The 21,742-nt window shown below is 41.9% G+C and overlaps 1 protein-coding gene and 1 non-coding gene across 3 annotated transcripts in view; both read right to left on the bottom strand.

Annotated features, from left to right (window-relative positions):
• Window positions 1-544: 544 nt before the first annotated feature.
• XRCC4 (X-ray repair cross complementing 4) overlaps window positions 545-21,742 on the bottom strand; it is a 144,249-nt gene continuing 123,051 nt past the window's right edge. For both annotated transcript variants that reach the window (XM_072922879.1, XM_041711056.2), the window contains one exon: window positions 545-705. In XM_072922879.1, coding sequence (XP_072778980.1) covers window positions 600-705 — 106 coding nt within the window. In that variant the 3' untranslated portion in view covers window positions 545-599. The remainder of the gene's footprint in view (window positions 706-21,742) is intronic.
• Window positions 2,851-2,947, bottom strand: MIR1756 (microRNA mir-1756). The gene is given in 1 exon segment (NR_105665.1): window positions 2,851-2,947. It is a non-coding gene; the product is annotated as a microRNA mir-1756 (primary transcript).

Here is a 21,742-nt window from a genome sequence, read left to right on the forward strand (position 1 = left end):
GCCCTAAGGAAAAAGCTGAAGTATCAAAAAAATCACAATTTTAAAGGCTGTGGGTTTCTACAGAAAGTTAAAATGGAGTCAATATCAACTTCAGTGGCACTTTACTCCCAAAAGCTGGAACACCTTACAATGCCACAGAGAACACTTTAGGTAAAAGGACATTTCTTTGTGTGCTCTGACTGAGAACAGACCATTCTGAAGTCACACCTGCACCTCAAACAAATCTGATTTATCCATTCCAAGCCTGTGCTGAGCTGGGGAAGGTTGAGCACCCTGCAGGGTTGGGATCACGTCATATTTGGTGTCTGGGAAATGGCTGATCCTGAGCACAACCAGAGGCTGTGAGGATGCAAAAACAAATCCACAGTGCCCTCCCTTCCCCTGTACAGCTGATCAAAGGTCTACACAGGGGCTAAACTCAACTTTTGGGTACCCACAAATGAGGTGCAGGAGGCCAAGGGACTGCAAGAAGCGCAGTGCAGGAGGGTTTAGAGCCCCAGAGCAAAGATTTTGGGTTTTCTCTGTAAAAAAAACACCTTTTATGGTGCAACTTATCCCTGCTGGAAGCACCAGTGCCCCATTCCCCAGCCCACAGGTGGCTACATGTCCTCGAAGAGGTCCTCTGGCTCACAGGAGTTTTCCAGGGTTTCCAGATCCCAATCCGGGCAACGCTGCCCCGACGTCCCCTGCGAGGACAGGCCAGGCCTGAAAACAAAAATAGAGGGATATGAGACAATTTGGAAACAGATATAAGTAATTCCAGCACATTTTGAGGTTTTTTCTTGCAAGAGGAAAGTGGTTTCTGTGAGACCTACTCACTCGCTGGGGTGGCAGTGGCAAAGCAAGCAGAGGAAATTCAGTTTATAAATGTCTCAGTGCTTCAGCTGGCCTGATAAAAGCTTTTTAAACACCCTAAAAATGAGCATTTCACCCACAGTTTCCACTTGGAGAGCTGGGAAAAGCAGTACAGATGCAGAAATCACGCTAGGAGACCACCTTGTCTATTTCTGCTCTCTCTCCTGGACATGATTCCAGTAAAGAGAGTTCTGCCCTGGTGCCTTGGGAAGGTGATGTACCCTGTGTTTCCAAAAACAAACCAAAAAAAAGTGAAAAAAGTGGCATTTGCAACAGCTTCTGATCCCTGTAGGAATTACACTTATATAGGCTGAATCCACAAAAAAACCCAAAACAAAACAAAAAGGAAAAAAAACCCCAAAAACAAAAACAAAACAAAAACACAACCCCCCCAAAAACAAAAAACAAAACAAAACCAAACAAACCCCAAAACCCCCAAAAACACAAAAAAATCCCCCAAAAAACCCCCAAACCCCAAAAACAAAAACAAAAACAAACAAACAAACAAACCCAAAAAAACCCAAAAAACACACACACAAAAAAAAACCACCCCCCAAAAAAACCCCAAAAAACAACTGAATCCTGCATAGAAACCTTTTTTCCTGTGAGTTTAGAGGGGATTTATCAATCACAGGGTGTGAGTTCCCAGTGACAAGGCTGGCTGGAGCTTCACAAGAATTCAGAAGGGTTTCCTCACCACGCTCTCTGCCACTCCAGCTCTGCAAACCCCTTTAAATTAAATATATTGCTATATTCAGATTATGGTAATTACTTTCTCTGAAAGTCTAATGAACTTTCTCTGAGAACTCTTCCAAAATGCTCTTTTCCAGGCCTAAATTTTTGTCAAGCATCTTTTATGTTCCTTTTGGCACGCAGTGACACCTGAACAGATATTTGCCTCACCAAAAATCACTGGGATTAGCTGTGAAACAGACCTGCAGGATTTGGACCCTTCACCAAAGACCTCAGAGCATCCCATGCTGTTCTGGTAGCTAGAAGTCAACTTATTTAAAAACAAAACACAGGCACCAAGCCCCAGAGGAGGGTTATCAGGTTCAGTCACTGAAGGTGTGTTGTCCTTTTACCTCTGTGGGTCCATCTCCATTGAGAACAACATATGTGAACCACACAGCGTGGAGCCACCCCCTGATCATTTAAATTAATCCTGAAAGGTCTCATTAGCAAATAAATTAGGATGTGGAGGCCTTTGTGCCACCATGGGATATTTCAGGTATGGTTTGTTAGTTTTTTTGGGGTTTTTTAGGGTGTTTTTTTTGAGCATGTGGTCATGTACTATTCAGGCATAAAATAATTAAAGGACTTCTGAGACCCCACGTTTGTTGGCTGTGAGGTTTCAGCTGTTCCAGAGTTTTCTGGTTTGGACAAGGAAGCCTGACAGGGCTTAAGCAACACCAACAACCATTCCATCCTCATTGGCTAAAACAACAGTTTTCAACAGCATCCATGAGCTCACATCTTTAAGCCAAGCCACTGTTGAGTTTTCACATTGCACAGTGAGAACTATTAAGCTTCTGTGTCCTTGTAACAACATGGTCCTCATTTAATCTCCAAAAGCTGCAGCACTGTGCCTCTGAACAAACCCAACCCCACGTGCAGAGCGGAGGCATTGGGCTCTTCACACAAAGTTTGTCAGCAATTTAATTTTGGTTTTAGGACTTGGTGAGTCCCCACTGGTTCTCTGAATTGCCAGCAGCCTGCTTTGTGCTGTGAGATTATTCTGGATTTCGCAGAGAGGCTGTGTTACCATCTCCTGATACATAACTGAGTTAATTCCTCTGAATGCACTGAGCTGCACAGCCCTCTCTTGCCAAGAAGCCTGTGAGTGAGGCATTCTTCCTGAAAGTTTACTCTTCTGTTGGATCTCTTTTTGAAGTCTTGCCTTTTGGTAAACTTAAACTCCATTAACACATCTGGAGAACTGCTGACTCTAAGAGATCATTTCATATTTCCTGACATTTAGTTCGTAAATTAAGACAGAAGACCAGACCCACAGCTGGTGTGAATCACTGGAGCACTAATAATGTCACTGGAGCTCTGCTGACTTACACCAGCTGAGGTTCTGGCCCCAGATCTGGAAGAAAGTGGTTACATGACTTGATATTTCTTTCCAGAGCTGAGCAGGAGTCCTGAGGAGCAGAAGACACGCAAGGCTCTCCTTACCCAACAGCTCAGAGCCGCTCAGGGCCATGGCTCTGCAGAAGCTGCACCAAAAAACCTTTATTTTCTGGAAAGAGGAAGAATCCTTGCACTTTGCATTGCCCCTAGACCCAGCCCACTGTGGTTATGACTCTGCCCAAGTTTTGTCCTTGAGCAACTCTCATGGGATTTGGAAAGAGAAAAACCCTCGCAAAGCAACGAGGATGGAAAGGTTTCCCAAGAAACTTGAGTAATCCAGGATTGTGCCCCTGAACCACTGCATTATTTACCTCATTTTTTATTAATTAAAATAACTGCTTCCAACCACGAGCTGGCATTTTACCAAGAGATGGGCTCTCAGCTCTCACCATCTGAATTTCTCAGTGTGTTCATCCTTCCCCAGCTTGGTTTAATGGTTCCCTGTTTCATTTGGACACGAATCTTAATGAAGGCTTAATACCATGAGTAGACAATAAAAGATAAAATGTGATACACACTTTCTTCAGTATCATAAAAATAGGTGTCAGCAGCAGCTCACAGACAGAGAATTATTATAAAATTAACACAGGAACCTCACATTTTTGAGGCCCCTCAAACCCTGACTAAAACTCATGTCTGCAGCTAAAATCTTGGCCTTGAATAACCAATGTCCCTTGGTGCTCTCAGTGCTCCTGCCTGCACATGGTTACTGGGAAAAAAGAGGAAAGTTAACCATAAAAATAAAAAGCAATGGTGTCATGGATGAGGGGGGAAAGCCTCTCACATGAAGTGGTGCATTGAGAACATTCTGTGCAGACTGAGCTCTTTAAAGTGGAATATTAAAAATGTGGGTAGGCTAAATGGGAGTTAGATGTGATTAAAAAATATGATGGCATTCCCCCTTAGAAATATGCAAGAGTCACTATAACATAAGGTAAATTATAGAGGCATTTTTCTCTCTAATTCAATGTAGAATGGAAAAAGAAAATAAAATCTTTTACATTTTGGCAGTAGTAAGAGTATTCAGCTTCCAGATATAGTTGTTGCTGGCATTTATTCCTAGAAATGATATGAAAGCATGCCCATATACTTCTAAATAATCCTGCAAAATGTAAATCCCACCAAGTCTTGCAGAACTTGCTGGGTACATTCAACTTCATGACTTGAAATTAGAGCTGAAGGACTTTTCCCTAAGTTAGTGAAGAAACTGAGATTTTTTTGTGGCGATCTGAAGAGAGCAGTGGTGTCAGAGATCATCAGAGCCCAATCCATGCCTGGCCCCGAGACAAATTAATTGAAAGTAGAGAAAAATACTCAGGAAACAGCTGAATAGAACAATTCCTGAGATATCCATGGCTGGCATTCCCCTAAGCTCATTGTGTTGAGTCCAGTCTCCTTTGAGGTCACCAGACAGACAACAACAACAACAATAACCATCAACATCACAATCTTGTTCGATTTCACACCTAATGAAGGATATTTTCAATTCAGCAATTTTTTTAGTTCATGTATCCTGGGAATCCTCCAGAAGGAGGAAAGTGAACCTGGAATCCCTCAAATATCCTGCAAATTGACATGCTGATTGCAGCAAGACCAAACAAACCTTCTATATTGACAAGATGCTCACATTTATCTCTTAATGTCATAACTTTTAATATCTGATATCATTTCCAATAACTGGTCTAGATTGGTTTTCAACATTTATATTCACCCACTGCACTTATGTAGTCCTACAAAACAGAAACTTTTTTAGGGATTTCTATCCTTTGAGTTGCAAATTCCCAATTAACTTCAGCTGGCATTGGTGCAGGCCCTTATGTCAAAAGAACATTCTGGTTTAGCAACATAAATACAGCCTTGGATCTTTCCATATGATCAAACACGCTTACAGATGCTCACTAACAAAGACCTACTTAAAAATGTAATAATAGATGTCACTTACAAGGAAAAAGCCCAAACCATGTTTGTTTTAGACAAGTGGCACACATTTCTGTGGCTCATTTCCACTTAAACTCCTTCCTGCTTAAATAAACTACACCACACGCACTTCGAGGAGCACCACTGCCTTCACTGGGGGAAAAACACAAACCTCTTAATCACAGCTACAAAAGTACAGAGTAAAGGAAAAGAACTTGGCTTGTTTAGGAATTTTGTCAAGGCCTTTCATAAATCCAGTGCCTTGCAAATCTATTGGCAAGTGCTGGGAGACGTTTCTCACGGTCATTAAGCTCTATTTATCACATATACATTTATGTAGCACCAAAACTGGCTAAAAACTGCCATAATCCTGCTCCAGGCTGTCAGACCTGGGGCTGAGGGGTCTCCATAACCCTCTCCCACCCCTCAGGGCGACCACAGAGGACAAATAAAAAAACCCTGGTTGGATTTCTTGTGTGCGTCCTGAAGAGGTGAAGTGTGAAGGGATGGGGTTTTCCACCCCAAAATCTGGTGACTGCACATGGCAGCTACAGCCATGCTAAAACAAAGAACAAAAGAGTATTCAACTGGAGAAAAGCAGGAGTTTAAAGTTAAGTCTGAGCTTGCAGAGCCTCCTGAACCACAGACTCAGCCTCCAGCTCCCTTTGCACTGCCTGCTGAAGAATTAAACACCCCCTCCACAAATTAACAGCATTTAGAGGATACTGAAAGGAAAAAAAAAAAAAATTGACTAATTTCAGCATCTGTACAATGAAAACTTCCCTCTCAGCACCAGACTGGGGTACTCTGATACAGGAGTGTTGTGGTTTGATACGGGCGGAATTTGGGGAAGTAATATAAAAGGGTTTTGTATAATTAATAGTTTGTTGAATTATTAAGAAATTTGATGCGTTTTTGTGACATATATATGTTAAGGATGGAAAAAAGACTTGTGGTTTTTTTGTTTTGTTTTGTTTTGTTTTTTTCCTGGGGTGTTTATTGGTTCTTTTATTGATTATTGGGTAAAGGAGGGAGGTTGTTGGGTTGGTCCTGCTTTGGGAAATTTTAAAATTTAAAAAAAAATCTTAAATTACCAAACCAAAACCACTACAAGGAGAATCCATGGAGTCTTTTAAAAACTCCTACGTCTGAATTAAGCTCATTTTTCCTCCCTGCTGAACAATTTGGGCAGCTACACTTGGGCATCATCAGGAGCCCATTTCTGCCCAGATTACCTATTACCCACAGATCTGCTCAGCAGGTTTTGGCTCATTCTCTTTAATCAGCTTATTGCAGAAAACCACTTTAGATCAGTAAAGCATGTGGATGCATCACTCATGTAGATGTTTCCTAATGACAAGATGCACAGAGTTGCAGTGAGTTCTTAATAAATCTGGGAGCAGGATTCAATTTACAAGCCAAGGTAGAGCAGATGAAGTACAGCAAGGTTTTTTTCTCCCCCTCTAATAAGTCTCTATTGAATATAAAATTGTTTTTAGAGCTCAGAACTCTGCTTTCCTTTCTGCTTGCTGCCTCTTAACTCCCATTCAACCTCTCCCTGTGTTCCTCCTGACCCCTCCCAGCCACAGATCTGAATTAATTCATAATTTTCTGAAATGAGATCAAAGCTTTGATAATTAGGATCAAACAATTGCCTACAGTGACACCTGTGAGAGCTGAAACCTGTTCAAACACACAGGAAGGGGAAAAAAAAGAAAGAAAAGAAAAAAAAAAAAAGGACACAGGATATTCAGACCAAACAAACAAGTTCATTGCTTGTTGGGTAAATGCTGCAAAAGAGATTTTTAAGAAAGGCTGCACCATCTCCAAATAAACAACAAAACCCCAGCTAAACAAAAGAATGGGATTGACCCTGTGCAGTTTTTTTTGGTGGAAATTACCATAAAATGAGGGTTTTCTACTTAATGAGCCGCTCTGCTTTTTGTTCCTGTAAATGATGAAGATCAGAGAAACCAGTGACACTCCAGCTGGGGTGGCAATCACCCCCAGAGATGGAAAGGAGAGGAGCCCAGCAGGGCCACCAGGCTCTGCATCAGCCTTTTGGGAAAGGAACCCAGACAACCCACACAAACTAAAAAAAGTGACATTTTAAACCGAATTTTCTGATTTCCACCTCCCCAGGGATCGAGGCACAGCTTCATGCACCTCACGTTCCCCCTCTCAGGCTCCAGGTTTTCAGAGACACCGAAACCAGGACATGTCTGGGATAAAACTCAGGCATTTGAGGATGAAACGAGGCTCCTGAGGAGCACCAACCCACACAGGAAGGTGTGACACTGCTGTCCCACAGCCACTGAGCCCTTCCAGCCTGCCCAGCCACCTGCATGGGCACCTGCAGTTCCATTTCACACGTGGTGTTAATGGGGAAAAACACTCAGCGGTTTTGGGTCACGTTGGGGTGGAATCAGCACCTTCCTGCGAGGAGGAAAGAGGCTGTGTCAGGCTAAAAAAAAAGAAAATTAAGGGATGACCCATCAGCTGACCACAAGGTGAGAACAGATGTCTTTGGGTCAACACAACTCTGCCCAGAGCTCCTTGCCCAGGTGCTCTCCAGCCCTTGGAGCAGCTTCTCCAGGTTGTTTTTGGTGTGTTCAGCACCTTCCAGGGATTTTCTCTTTCCTGTGTCCTCTCAAGGCCATGGAAACTTCCCAGAGTCTTGAAGACACCCCACACATAATATACAGGGACAGAAAAACCACAGCAGAGAGCACAGAGTACAAAGAAGACGTGACAACATTGATTAGATACGGGTGTACAGTAATTTTCTTTATGAGCTGCCCCAACTCCAGCCCAAGCCAGGTTTTTACCTTCAGCTCTGACATAGCACAACCCTAAAGTACGTCCAGAAAATTTTCTTGTGCTGCTCTGGTTCAAAGCAGCATCCAAAACCACAAAGTTTATACAGTTTTAATCCACAGAGAGCCTTGAAAACGGTCCCAGTGCTGCACCACCACTGAAAAATTCAGATAGTTTGCCTTTTCTGTTGAGTTTCAGCAGAGTGCTGTACAGGAATTTTTCATCTTACGTTAAAAGCATTAAGAGAAAAGGCAACTGGGACTTTATTAGGGAAGGCAGGCGTCAATCAGAGGAGAATAATCATGATTCACATGTGAAACAGGTGCTGCTGCCTGGGTAAAACAACCCAGAAACAGCAAAATGGAAACGGAGCTACAGCTGGATCTTGAGGCAGTGGGAACAGGTCCACTCAGTGGGAACCCACGTGGTTTTTATCCACCCTGTGGAACTGGGAAAAAGGGGAAGAATAATGCATATTTTTAAGTGCACCTCCTCGCCTGATGTCCCAATTGCTTTCTTTCCAGAGGAAAAGAAATTATAATCAATAGTCAGTTCATGGCCCAAAAGCACAGGAAAGACACTGTCTGCTGTTAATTGAGCTTGTGACAGGCTGAGCATTCTGAATCCTGATTCTGTCTGAAATGGATATCTTTGCAAAGGAGAGAGAGGAGAGAAAGGCAAGAAATTTCTGAGCAAGGCACAGAAATTCCCACCTAAAAGAGCAGATCAAAAAATAAAATAAAATAAAAATCTGGGATAAAAATCTTAGGTTCAGAATAGGCAGTTAAAATAGTGCAGAATGATGCAAAAATATTTAAAACAACAATCTAGTTGTTCAAAAAGCCTTTTTGTAATTTATTTTAAAGTATTATTATAAATAAAAATGCTTGCTTGAAAACTTCCCCAGTAAATCTGGCAGACCAAAAACATTCCTGGTATCATTAGAGGGGGGGAAAAAAAATCCAGAATTTAGTCTGAAGCACAAGCTTTCAGTTTGAGCTTAGCATAACTTCCTGTTGAATAACCAACATCTCTTTTAAAATTATTTACCAGCCAGGTTTCCAACCCATTCTACATTTTAATCCTCGCTATTGCTAATAGTAATAAAATATAATAAAGAGAGTATATAATATATACTCTCTTTATAAAATATATAATATATAAAATATAAAATATAATAAATAAAAAGAGTAACAGCAGCTCATTCTAAACCTGTTGGGAACCAGCAGGAGCCATTTACAGCCAGGGTTTGGTGCTGTCAAAATGTCCAGTTTCAAGCCTAACATAATTCTTTGGAGCCTCCACTTTCCCTGTCCTGGGATGAAAAGAACAAACTGTTTTCTGATGAGAATTCAAGGAAACTGAACATTTTAACTGCAGAACAGCACAATACTCAATAAACCACCAATTAAATTATAAATGTGAAGACTAAGTTTGATGTTACTGGTGAAAAAATACGACAAGGGCCTCGAGGCCCTTTGGGGGAGAGGGTGAGGGAAATTTCAGTGGTGGTGTTTCTGATTTCTCTACCTACAGGAAAACCTAAACTACTCCTGCCCTTGATGATCAGGTGCATTTAACTGAGTCTTGATAACAGCAAGATCTCTACAGGCAGGAGAAAGAGCTGGAAGTCAAGATAAAAAGGAAAAAAACCCCTTATTTCATTGCTAAAGCTGCATAAAACCAGAGCAGTAGGCAATGATCATGGTCCCAGGCAGAATTTATGGAGTAAGGTGCTTCTCTTCCTCTAAGCACCCCAGACCTGATCCCAGCATTACAAAAATCAGCAGATTCAGAAGGTCTGGAAGTGGACTGGAGGCTTATTGAAACTACACGGTTCTCCCCAAGGCTTTAAACAGCAAAAAATCATGAAAGGAAATCCTTCTTGTAAGATTTCTCTATTGCTGCTGTCAAAAACGAGAGGGGATAAAACCACACCTCCCCCTTTTGCACAGGGGGATGAAAAATGGGAGAGCATAAACATCCAGGACAATCCTTTTGAAGTTTGGATCAAAAAAAAAAAGAAAAAAAAAAAAAAGAAAAAGAAGGAATGAAGCCTCGGGGGCAGGGCCAGGGGAAGGGAAGTTGCTGCTTTATCACATCGAGTCATTCATCTTGAGCACTTCTGTGTGTCTATTTTGTGTCAGCAATCGCAAATTAGGCAACAGAAGGGAAATAAAAACAGACATTCCTAGAAAACCTCTCTAGCTGATGAGGCTTAACTCAAAGGAGTGGGTTTTTTCCTTCCAACAGTTGCCTGAAAAGACAAAAACTCCAGTGAAACTGTCTCTGGTGACCAGCCCAGATCGATACGAGGCGAGCAGCTAGAATTAAATCAATAGAGGGAATAATGAACCTGAAGACATTTCTCCTCAAAGCTGAAAGCCCAGATGATTCACATTCCCTCACAGACGCTGTCCTGCCTCACCAGGGCTGCCTGTTCTCCATACAGCTCAAAGCTGATGTGGAGAAATGCCTTAATGATGATTAAACACCTGCAGAACGATCAAAAATTGAAGTTTTACAAAGCTGGGTGAGGGAGAGGAAGGCATGGGACTCCTGAGGACCACGCAGAGCAACTCAAGTTTGGATAAAAATCCCATTTCTGGAGAGGCTGCTGCCAGCAGGGTGAAGGTGGTGGGTGGGGAGGGGTGTGGAGGTGTCACAGCACAGCTCATGAGGTTGTTCCTTGCCTTGGTCACACTGCCCAGGTGTGCCAAAACAGTGCCAAAAACACCTGTTCTCCCAGCATTTCATTTATTGCTGCCACCCTCGCTTGTTTGGTGGCAAACCCCAATTTCTGCACCGACAGGAGCAGCAGCACAGCACCTCCCTGGCAGCACCCAGCCTGGGTTCAAACTGGGAGAGGCTGGAGCCCGGCCAGAAGCAGCTTTTGGTGGCAGGAATGGGGTTTTTTGGAGGTTAAGTACAGCACACAGCAGCAGAACCTGCAGTGGGTGATGCCTCGCTGCCCTTTCCCAAGGTGAGCTCCCTCAATGGGAGGAGTGAGCTCCAGAGTCACTGAGGGCTTGGCTTGAGTTGGTGTGTTCACAAGTGGTTGTTTGTGCAATAGGAAATAGGAGAATCTTCTGTGGGGTAAAAAACAGAAAACAAAAGAACAACAACAAAAAAAAAAATCCCAAAAACTGAAAAAAAAAAACCAAAAAAAAAACCCCCAAAACCAAACCAAACCAAAAAAAACCAAAACCCCCAAAAACAAAAAACCCAAAACCAAACAAAAAAACCCCCAAAAAACCAACAAACAAAAAAAACCCAAACAAACAAGCAAAAAAAAAAAAACAAACAAAAAAAAACTCCCAAAAAACCCAAAAAAACCCCCCAAAAACTCCAAAAAACAAAAAAACCCCAAAACCAAAACAAAAACAAACAAACAAACAAAAACCCCCAAAATACCAAAAACAACAACAACAAAACCCCCCCCCAAAAAAAACCAAAAAACCCAAAACAAAACAAAATAAAACTCCCCAAAACAAAAAAAAACCCCAAAAACAAACAAAAAAACCCCAAAAAACCAACAAACAAAAAAAACCCCAAACAACCAAACAAAAAACCCTCAAAAAAACCCCAAAAACCCCCCCAAAAACCAAAAAAACCCCAACAAATCCCCAAACCAAAACCAAACAAACAAACAACAAACCCCAAAAATACCAAAAACCCAAAAACAACAACAAAAAAAACCCCAAAACAAAAAAAAAAAAACCAAAAACCCAAACCAAAACAAAATAAAACCCCCCCAAAACAAAAAAAAACCCAAAAACAAACAAAAAAAACCCAAAAAACCAACAAACAAAAAAAACCCAAACAACCAAACAAAAAACCCTCAAAAAAACCCCAAAACCAAAAAAAAGCCCCAAAAAACCCAAAACAAAACAAAACAAAACCCCAAAACCAAAAAAAACCAAAAACAAACAAAAAAAGCCCCAAAAAAACAACAAACAAAAAAACCCCAAAGCAAGCAAAAAAAAAAAAAAAACCAAAAAAAACCCCCCAAAAACCCCAAAAAAAACCCCAAAAACCCAAAAAAACCCAAAAAACCCAAAGCCAAACCAAAACCAACCAAACAAACAAAAACCCCAAAAACCCAAAAACTACAACAACAAAAGAAACCCCAAAAAACAAAACAAAACAAAACAAAAAAAAACCCCAAAAAAACAAAAAAACACCCCCCCCAAAAAAAAAGACAACAACAACAACAAAAAAAAACTAGGAAAGAAAACAGAAAAAAATCACTGTGTAAATAAGAATGCTGTGGGTTGACCCTGGCTGGATGCCCATTAAAGCTGCCCTGCCACCCCAATCCTCAGCTAAGGAGGGCAAGGACATCACAGGTGGGTTCTGCTCCTTCTCCTTCAGGGTTGGACTCCTCACATCCATCCCCGCCCCAGTGTGGATCCTGTTCCCATGGGGTCAGTCCTTCAGGAATCCCCCTCAGTGTGGGAACATTCCCCCCAAACCTGCTCCAGCCTGGGCTCCCCACGGGGTCCCAGCTCCTTCAGGGACCCCCTGCCCCACAGAGGGGTCCTGCAGCTGATAGCAAAAGGGTTTTTAAATCATGAGATTTAGGGTTAACAGAAAAAAATAAACTTAGAAGAACTTGGAAAGGTAAATACCTTTAGCACAGGGAGGAATAGTACTATGTAGCTAGTACATGATAATTGATATAGTTGTTAGATGTGATGACTGTTTAGTAATTAAATATAATTACTGTTTAATCAGAAAGAATAATCATGAGAAATGGTGGCCATGGACCTAAGAAAGATCACTATAAACTCATGTCAATGTATAAAATAGAACATTGTAAGTTCAATAATTAATATGTAAGTTATATAACAATAGAATATAAAATACCTTCAGCTCGAAAGCCGTGTTGGAGTCAGATTTGGGTTTGTACCCCGACTCCCAGAGCTCTCAATAAAAGCACCTGCATAGAATCATATCCTGTGATTATGTGTTTCCAAACACTAACACAGTGGGGTCTGTGATCCTCAGCCCCCCAGGCACCCCCTCCCCTGCCCTCTTACACCTTCCCCTCCCCACCTGCAGCTGCACAGGGTCTTCCCCCCCAAAATCTGCCATCCCACAGGTGCCACCACCAAGAAAAAACCACACAGAGAGTCCTGGCAAGGCTGTTGTTAATGCAAAAAGCACAAGCCAGTAAAGCATGCCATGATAATGGTCATTTTGCACGGCCAGATTGCAGCCCTGCCATCCAAGGGAGAATAAAGCAGCCTTAAACAAGAGATTTGCCAATGGATATTTGATTTTTTTCCCCAACACAACTTGAATTCAGTTAGCTAGGTGGCTGCCTGGCCACTCTTGCAGCTTCTGGGTATCCCACCTCCACATCCCGGGGTATCCCACCTCCACAAGAAATCCAAGGAAGTAACTGTGGCCCACAGACCCTTTGAACTTGTCCCTTAAATGACAGATATTCCAGGGAGTTCTGGAGCAGGAAAGGTGCTCCAGAGCCTGGCAATCTGACTGAGGGCTATTGAGGAGGAGGAGGAGAAGGAGATGTTCTTGTCAATCCTCCTTGGAATAATCTATGTCTGTGAAGCTCTGCACATAAATCCATACATACAATTATCTACAGGCAGCAGGGGTTGCCTGGCTGTGCTTTTCAGCCAAATCAAAGGCACACATTAAATATACATCCTTAATTCTGAGAAACGTTGGGAAACCGGGGCTTTGGGCACATAAACCGATGACCTAATTACGCTCATCCACATACAACATTTTTCCTACTCCCAACAGATAAAATGCTTAGCAACCCCTGCTGCCCTTCCTGAAATTTGTTGTGCAATGTTCCTGTCACCAGTGCTGCTCTGGTCTCTCTTAGATGTGACTGTTTCAGAGACTAAACCACACACATTGCCAGAGAGTCATCGGGTCTCCCTCAAACTTAAATCACAGAGTTTTGGGAAGAGACAATGAAAAAAAAAAAAAAAAGCCTTGCAAAACAGAATGGTGTGTTCAGCATAAGCCTTATATCCAATACGAATGAATATTCATATATTCATGTACTGCAACACACTCCACCTGAAATGCAGATTATACTCCCCTTTGCACCTGAGTTTTTAAAAGGTGACCTCCCCACCACAGGAAAACATTCCCTTTTGAAACACACCAGATACACAGCTGGGTTTTGGGATTTGTCTAATATTTAATGGAAAGACAGGCATTCTGTCTGTGTGTTTGCCAGGCAAAATAGACAGGTATTAAGCACCAATTAAAATTTGTTTTTGAAGGGCTTTTGTCAGTGAGGGCAACAGAAGAGTCCTGGGACAGGGCAGTGTTTATTTCCAACTTTTCCAGTTTCTGTCTCACAGCTGAACTCCTGTTTCTGGGTGAATACATTAAAAACAGTCTAGGGGTAAATATTAAACCAATAACAGCAAGGTGAAGAAAGAGCATTTTCTCAAAAAATCCTTTTCTTAAAGACAGCTGTTTCTGTACATTGATCACTTTTAGGCCTGAATTTCTGTGCTGATAGATACTCACTAAAGGAATCCCTTAAAACCAAATGATCAAACATGCATTTCTCTCTATACTTGGCTGTCAAAGGGGTATTCAATGAATATTAATTCAGGCAATTCCTCTGGTCTGGACAGCCATGGCTTCAAATTTAATGGAAATTTCCAACAGGTCTGCAGTTACCTCAACAAAAGACATGGAAAAATAACTTCACATATGTTTATCATAGCAATTCATCCTTACATGCTACTTTTCAATTCAAACAGTTAATTTTAGAACAGAGAGGAGCGTATCTTGCTTTCTGTCAAGATAAACACTTGTGACATACAGCGCACAGAAAATAATCCAAGATGACAGAATTGATTTTGGAAAACGACACTCACTAACACAGCTAATGATGAGTAATTCCAGGTTGGGATTTACCAGATTTGATCTGAACCATAGGCTATTTCTTTGTCTACAGCTCTTTGGAATAATACTTTAATGAGACTATGGCAGATTTCCTACACAAAAACCCCCAAAAAATCCAAAAAATAAACCCCAAAACCCACAAAAAACCCAAAACAAAAACACAACCAAAAAACCCAAAAAAGTCAAAAAACCACCAAACAAGCCTTATTATAAAGATGTAACTTTTTCCTTAGAGCAGCCAACAGAGTCTCATTGCACTGATGGCATGGTAATCAATGCCTATTTTTAATTGAGGGGATTATCACTGAAATGAAGACAGATTGCCCTTGTAGCTTGGTTGGATTAGTTAATTTTCCATAAAGGCATCGTGATGGTTTTATTTCCTATGGCCTGATTTGCTTTTCTGCCTGATGCATGTCACAGATTAATTCCAGCCCACAGACAGCCCCTCCAGTCCTGCCTTCCCCACTGTCCTCCCCTTTGATGCTGCTTTTCCACATCACAGCCCTGCTCTGTCTGTGCACAAACAGCTGAGCCAGGATTACAAACTCCAGCCTCTGCCAAGAGTGTGAGAGCCCAGCATGAAGAAGCAGTTCAGGGATCCAAGTTCCTGTTGCCTAATCAGTCCTTTCACCCTGGCCAGGAGGCAGTCGTGCCTCTGCTGTGGTTTTGCAAAAAAAAAAAACCCAAAAAAACCAAAAAACCCACCCAAAACCCAACAAAAACCCCATGAATTATATGGCAGCACAATGAACTATCAATTACTGACCCAATCTGCAATGCTGGGAATCAAATCCCAAAGAATCTAAGTGATCAAAGGGGAGTCGTAGGTTGCAAATTTTATTGCTGTATTTTTACTGGAACGCAGTTTATTCCTCCTAAAATCTTCCGCATTAACACAATACGTAGTCTGAAGCTGTTTAAACAAGACCTCATTCCACAATTCCACATTTCAGGGAAATTAGCCAAGTAATAAGACAAAGCATTTTCTTCAGGGTATTAGAAAAGAAATTAGGCAAAGTTTTGAAAATTTAACTCCTGTCACCAAAGCCTTCTACTCTGGAAATCAACCATAGAACATATATTTTCCCAGATAATGAAAAGTATTTGCAGTGGATTTTACAATTAAGTGAATGAAAGCTGCTGCAGGATCTGTTAGGGATTGTCAAACCACTGCAAAGAATTCACTGTTACGTCAAACCCACCATTAAATTTCTTGTGCGTTTAGCCACAGGCATTAGAGAAGAAACAACATTTTACACTGAAAAAAACCCCCCTCATTCGCAAGATAATGACTTAATTTAAACTTCAAGAGTGAAACGTGAGGGCAATAAATCAGCCAAGGGGATGCATGTGGCACAAAGCACACGAGGCTTGGTTTTCATTGCTGTTTTCCACTCCACATCCCCTTGGTGCATTGTTAAAGGCACTGGAAACAGAAAAGGCACAAACTCGTGCCTCTGTTGGCAGGAGTGGTGCTGGAATGGATGAATTTATGGAATTTTGCTGCTGCCACCAGACACAGCTTTCATAGAAGGCGCTTCAGAAAGGAAAGAACCTTTGGGAGCTTTCCAGTAAAGCCAAGTCTTGGGAGGAATTTAGGCAGGACCAAAGTAAAACAGCTTCCCCTGGTAATTCTGACAAGGCTCTGCCCTCCAGCATCTCACCAAGCAATGCTCCTGCTCTGTTGCTGGGGAGAAGGATGGAAAAATACCTGTTCCGAGGAAACCAAAACAGAATATGAATCAGCAGCAACCCAGCTGGGATTTTTTATTTTGCTTCTTTGGCTTTTTCAGTGTTTTTTTTTGTTTTGTTGTTTTGTGTTTTGGGTTTGTTTTTTTTTTCCTGTTCTTTTCTGTCATGGAAATACAAAATCTTTTCCTCCTTTTCTTCTCTTTTAGTACTTTATTATTCTTGTGTGTTTTCAGTGGGGTCCCTCACTCTAATAGGTCTCAAACTTCTGAGCCTTTTATTACAGCACTCGCTTCAAGTCAAGACTTTTTCCCAGTAATTCTTCAAAACAGGATCTTGTGCATTGAAGAAAAAGATTGAAAAAAAAAAAATTACTTTGGACAGAATCTCATTCTGCTAGTCCTGACTTGACTATCATAATCCTACTGAAAGAAACACTCCTGGTGGCAGGAACCTGTAGGTTCAAAGATGTAAAAGCAGTGGGTGTAATACCATAAAGGGCTGCAAATCCCAGGATATTTGGGGTTGGGAGGGGTGTCTGAGATGATCTGGTCCATCCCCTGCCCAGGCCCAGGAGATGCTGCAGAGCCCAAATCCTCTTATACAACACACAGGAGCTGGAAATCTGACCCCACAGCAGGTCACAGCCCCAGATATGGCTAAAAATCTGAAAAATGAATGAAAAGAATGCTCAAATTCAAAGAAATAAGCAGCCTTCTTTGCAAAATGCACTCGGCTGGGCTCTCCCACAGAGATGCTGTGGGTGAAACTGGGACAGCCCTGTAGCACATACCCTCCCTGCACTGGGAATTCCTGCTCCACAACCCAAAGACCAGCTCTTCCATCAGAGCAGGTCACTCCAGCTGAAACTGCTCCTTACTGTGGCTGGGACATCACTCACCAAAATAAAAATCCCTTGGACTGGCTGCCGTGGTACCCTTAGTGAAATCCCAACTTCCAGCATGTTCAGCTCATCCCATTAAAGCCTGGCTGCAAGAGGCACGGGGAAAATGAGGTGATGCCAGTGGAAAACGTGCCTTTTATCCATAAAAATAACTCCTGAGAAAACAAGGTGTTCGACAAGGAGTCAGGATGCCCTGACAACTAAGAGCAATTTGCTAGAATTCAGTGCTTGCACATCTATCTGCACGCAGATCTTGGGCTGCACTGGCATTCTTGCATGCAGAAAATAATTTATTTCTCTATTTAGACTGGTTTACCAGAGTACAGAATTAGATGAGGAGTCTTTATTTACCCTACCAAGGACTGTGAAGAGAAACAAGCTCTGTGGAGTTTTCAAACTGATCTCTTTCCCCCAGAACTCTACCTCATTATTAGTATTTCCTTAGCACACTGTTAAATCCAGCCAGAGATTCTGCTTCATTTTTTCCTCTGGAAACACTATTTTGCAAGCCAATAAATATAACTGACAATTTCTTAATATATTGTCCAAAAGCTCTTTCTCATTTCAAGTCATCTTTCTTAATCCCATTTCTCATATTACACTCTCTGCTCTGTGCTGATACTCTTCAAGCCTTATCAAATGTTTCCTTTGTCGTCCTGTAGCCAGCCTGTATGTATTTAACCTAAACCCATCCCTCATAAATCCAAATCCAAATTCCTTCCCTGTGCACGGAGTTCTTCCCTGTCAATACCTCCCTGCTAACGAGACCTCAGCATCCCCAGCGACAGGAGACCTCTGCTTATTGGACTAAAATTGAATTGGTCTTTACTGCTGTCAAATCAGTATTCCAAATTCATGCCTAATTTGCTGTCACTTACTACTTTTTAAGTCCCTTTTGGCGTTGCTGCTTCCCAAGGTTCCCCTCACCCGCAGGAATCCGTGGCTCAGATTATTTTTCCGTTGATAGGCCGGTGCTAATTAATGTTTCTAAAATGCTTTCAAAGTGGAAATGGCTGTATAAATATTAAGTATCCTTATCTGTGACGGGGAAACGTGCCCCATTACTGTTGTCACATAAACTTCACATCAACACACTCTGTGCACAGCCCTCGGTCGCGGGCACTTGATTTCCGACAAAGCGCTGCCGACTGGATAGAATAATTGGAAATATTTATGTGTGGGCTGTGTACACATAAATTGCAGAGCTGGGCCCTGCAATGTGAGCATTGCACACACAAAACACGGCCCGAGTCACTCTGCTGTTTATGTATTGAATGTAAACAGAACCTCAGAACGGTTTGCAGCTTTGCCTGTGTATTTTACACCGATTTTGGCTGTATAAACACTGTCTCACTGAGTTATTGGCTGACCAGCAAGGCCTGGTGCAGAGGATCGTTCAATACTGAATGAAATGAAGTTTGGTGAGTCCGGGCAGCTTGGCTATTAATCATTCAGAAAAACAAAACTAACAAAAAGGCCTTGTGTTTCCACTGCCTAGCATTTCCTACATTTGACTGTAACGGGTGTCATTTCCAATGCTCCGTTCCACAAAGGAGTGGAGCACATTTCTGCACAATTTAACACCTCAAGACCAGGGCAGATGATGGCGTGCATCCTCCACTGCCAGTGAAACGTAAATTTTAAGGAATTTAGAGATTTTGAGGAGCTAAGATTTTAGTTAGAAATAAGCCTTACTAGAGTTAATCAAAATAAATGAATAGGCCTTGATGAAGTTAAGAGTTAGTAGTTAGCTAATAATCGATTGCTTGTCAGCACAATGTTTAGTTAGCTGGGTTTATAATGAAGAATACACAAACTGACAAAGAGCTTTTAGGAACATAAGACAATTGTGGGCCTCCTCTGTTCTGAAACCAACTGAAGACAAGGAATGGGAGTTCTACCAAGAGTTCATTTGTCAGATTTGCATTGAAAAGGTAGAAAGGCCAGAACAAGGAAGATTTCATTGACTTCCTCATTTTGGGACCCCTCCCTATGAAAGGGACACCGACTCATTTCAAGGAACAAACTACGCATGCTGAATGGCTTTTGAAATTATTAGCATGCAAAGCAAGGAATGGGATGTACCAAAATGATGAATATGCATTTGTATTTTGTGTATTCAATACTTGTATGGATAAAAGGGCTCTGTAATCACCTGGAAGGGGCGGTGTGGATTTGGGAGCGATCCCGCACACAATAAACACACACTTTCTGACTTTAAACTGTTAGAGAGTTCTTGTCCGTCACAGTTGGATATCGGTACTAGATCAATACCATATTTTTAATAAATCACCAGCACGGTGCCCTCAGGGACTCACAGCTCATGGCTGGTGGGTTTGTGACACAGAGCACAAGCCCGAGGGGATGATGAGCTCAGGGCACACAAAGGAAGCAAACCAACCCAGATAATTTGTTAAAGCAGGCATTAAATAGGTTGGCAGGGTTTATTCTTCCAAAAGGCTGCATTCTTGGATCTGGTCCAATAAATCACTTATCACAGAACTTTGAGGAGTTATGCAGAGATTTGGAAGTTAAATCTGTGTTTACGTATTTGTTTTTTGTTGCAATCAGTACAATCAGCACCTACCAGGGATGTTTTTAAATGTACCAATTTTTGACTCAGGAAACTCTGTGTTAAATTTTCCACAAGCATTGCCCCAGAGCAATGGGGATGGCAGATCTTCACTTCCACCTATACTCTTTTCCAACAAGACCATTTACCATGAGGCATTTTACCATATTCCCTTTTTGTGGGAATCCAGGGCTTCCCTCTGGCTGCCCTGGCAGGTCTGGGACCCTGGCAGGGGTCAGGAACCCCCCTGGACAGAGCCCCCAGAGACACTGTCTGTGATCTCTGTCCATGGAGAGGAGTTTTCAATCTTACAGGATAAATTACCAGCTTTGAGTGTTTAATAAGAATAATAATTAAGTGTGACACGAGTGCAAAAATAAAATTTTAAGTTTCTAAATTAGAAGTTCAGAAGGAACAAGATAGAAGAATTAAAAGTGTCTTGTCCTTTTCCTCCTTCTTCATGCCCTCCATGTTTCACTGTAGTGTTGGCATTTTTCTATTAGTTTATGCTGAGGACACACTGTTCAGCATAGATAATAAATATTAGCACATTATTGTAAATATAGCACACGTAGTTTCTAGTATATAATGTTTGTACCATCCCACTGAGGGCAGAGCCCCACACGCTGCCCTGCAGGACAGAGCTGCGGCAGGGCAGCAGAACATGTTATAAATAAGCAAAAATAAACAACCTTGAAAACAGCACAAACGAATTATGGCTTCTTCTTTAACAACAGAGCAGAAAGACAGAGACTTTCTACAATCTCAGAATCACCAATACCCACAGATTCCGACACCTTTTCATCTGAATCAGAGTTCCACTACAAATGTCAGACCAGGGCAGAAATTAATCTCCTAAAGACCATAAGAAAGCCATTCCATGCAACCACACGATGCTTTTGCATGGCAGTTGCATTTGCTGAGCTCTCTGTGGTGGTGCAAGGTGTGTTTCCACCCTCCCCTTCCGCAGGTGGAGGAGGGCACACCTGTGCCAGGTTTCCCAAACCAAAAAGCCAGCAGGCTGTTTACTTTGGAGCACAGCACACAGCCAAAGCACCCGTCCTGCTACCACAAGACCAGGGAAAAAAAAGAATAAAAAAAAAAGTTGTGTTTGCCTCCCTTATAAAACAGAGAACAGAGCCCTTAACCTCGTATAAAATGTCTAGACTCTGGATAAACAGTCACCAGCGCTGGTGCTGCTGCTGGTTACTGAGTTACCACGGGGACAGAGGTGTAGATTAATGCCAGCCATGCTCAGGGGTGAGGAACAGGTCTGAGATGATCTCTGGGATAATCTTTGCCCTGGGATAATCTGCATGGCTGCCCCGAGGATGCAGACACATCTCACACCCAGCCTGCAGGTGATCCTCAGCACAGATTCCTTTTCCACTGGGCATTTCTCCCTGCTGAGAGGCAGCTGGAGCACTGGGAGGATTTGCAATGCCTCTGTCACTTATTGCTATTTTACCTGTGGTTTTTAACACCAGTCTCCTCAGCATCAGGACGCAAAGGCAATAATTCACAGTACACTGCCAGGAATTCAGGACAGAATTCCTGATTTCCTTCACAGAAATGAAGGAAACTTAGGTGAACCCACAAAATGTAAAGAGTAACACATTTTACTAGATGCATTTTACTAGATGCAGACAGCCTATTTCAGGAGTGCAGTGCACTTTGTTGTAGTTCCACTCTATTGCCTTGATTGCACAAATTTGATTTGCTTCATTTTCTACCCACTGATAGAATGCTTGTAGTTGACTATTACCCTCCATGTGTTTGCTTCAGGTTTTGTTTCCTGGCACTGTGTAGATAAACTAATACAATGCTGCTTTGGAAAAAAAATAAAAAATGTTTCCTGTATTTACATGATTACTCAAACAAAAAAGCAGTTTTTATTCATACTACTATTCCTAGTAAAAGACAACCAGAAAGACAGTGAGGTT

Source organism: Taeniopygia guttata, chromosome Z (assembly GCF_048771995.1).
Source record: "Taeniopygia guttata chromosome Z, bTaeGut7.mat, whole genome shotgun sequence".
Taxonomy (NCBI): Eukaryota; Metazoa; Chordata; class Aves; order Passeriformes; family Estrildidae; genus Taeniopygia; species Taeniopygia guttata.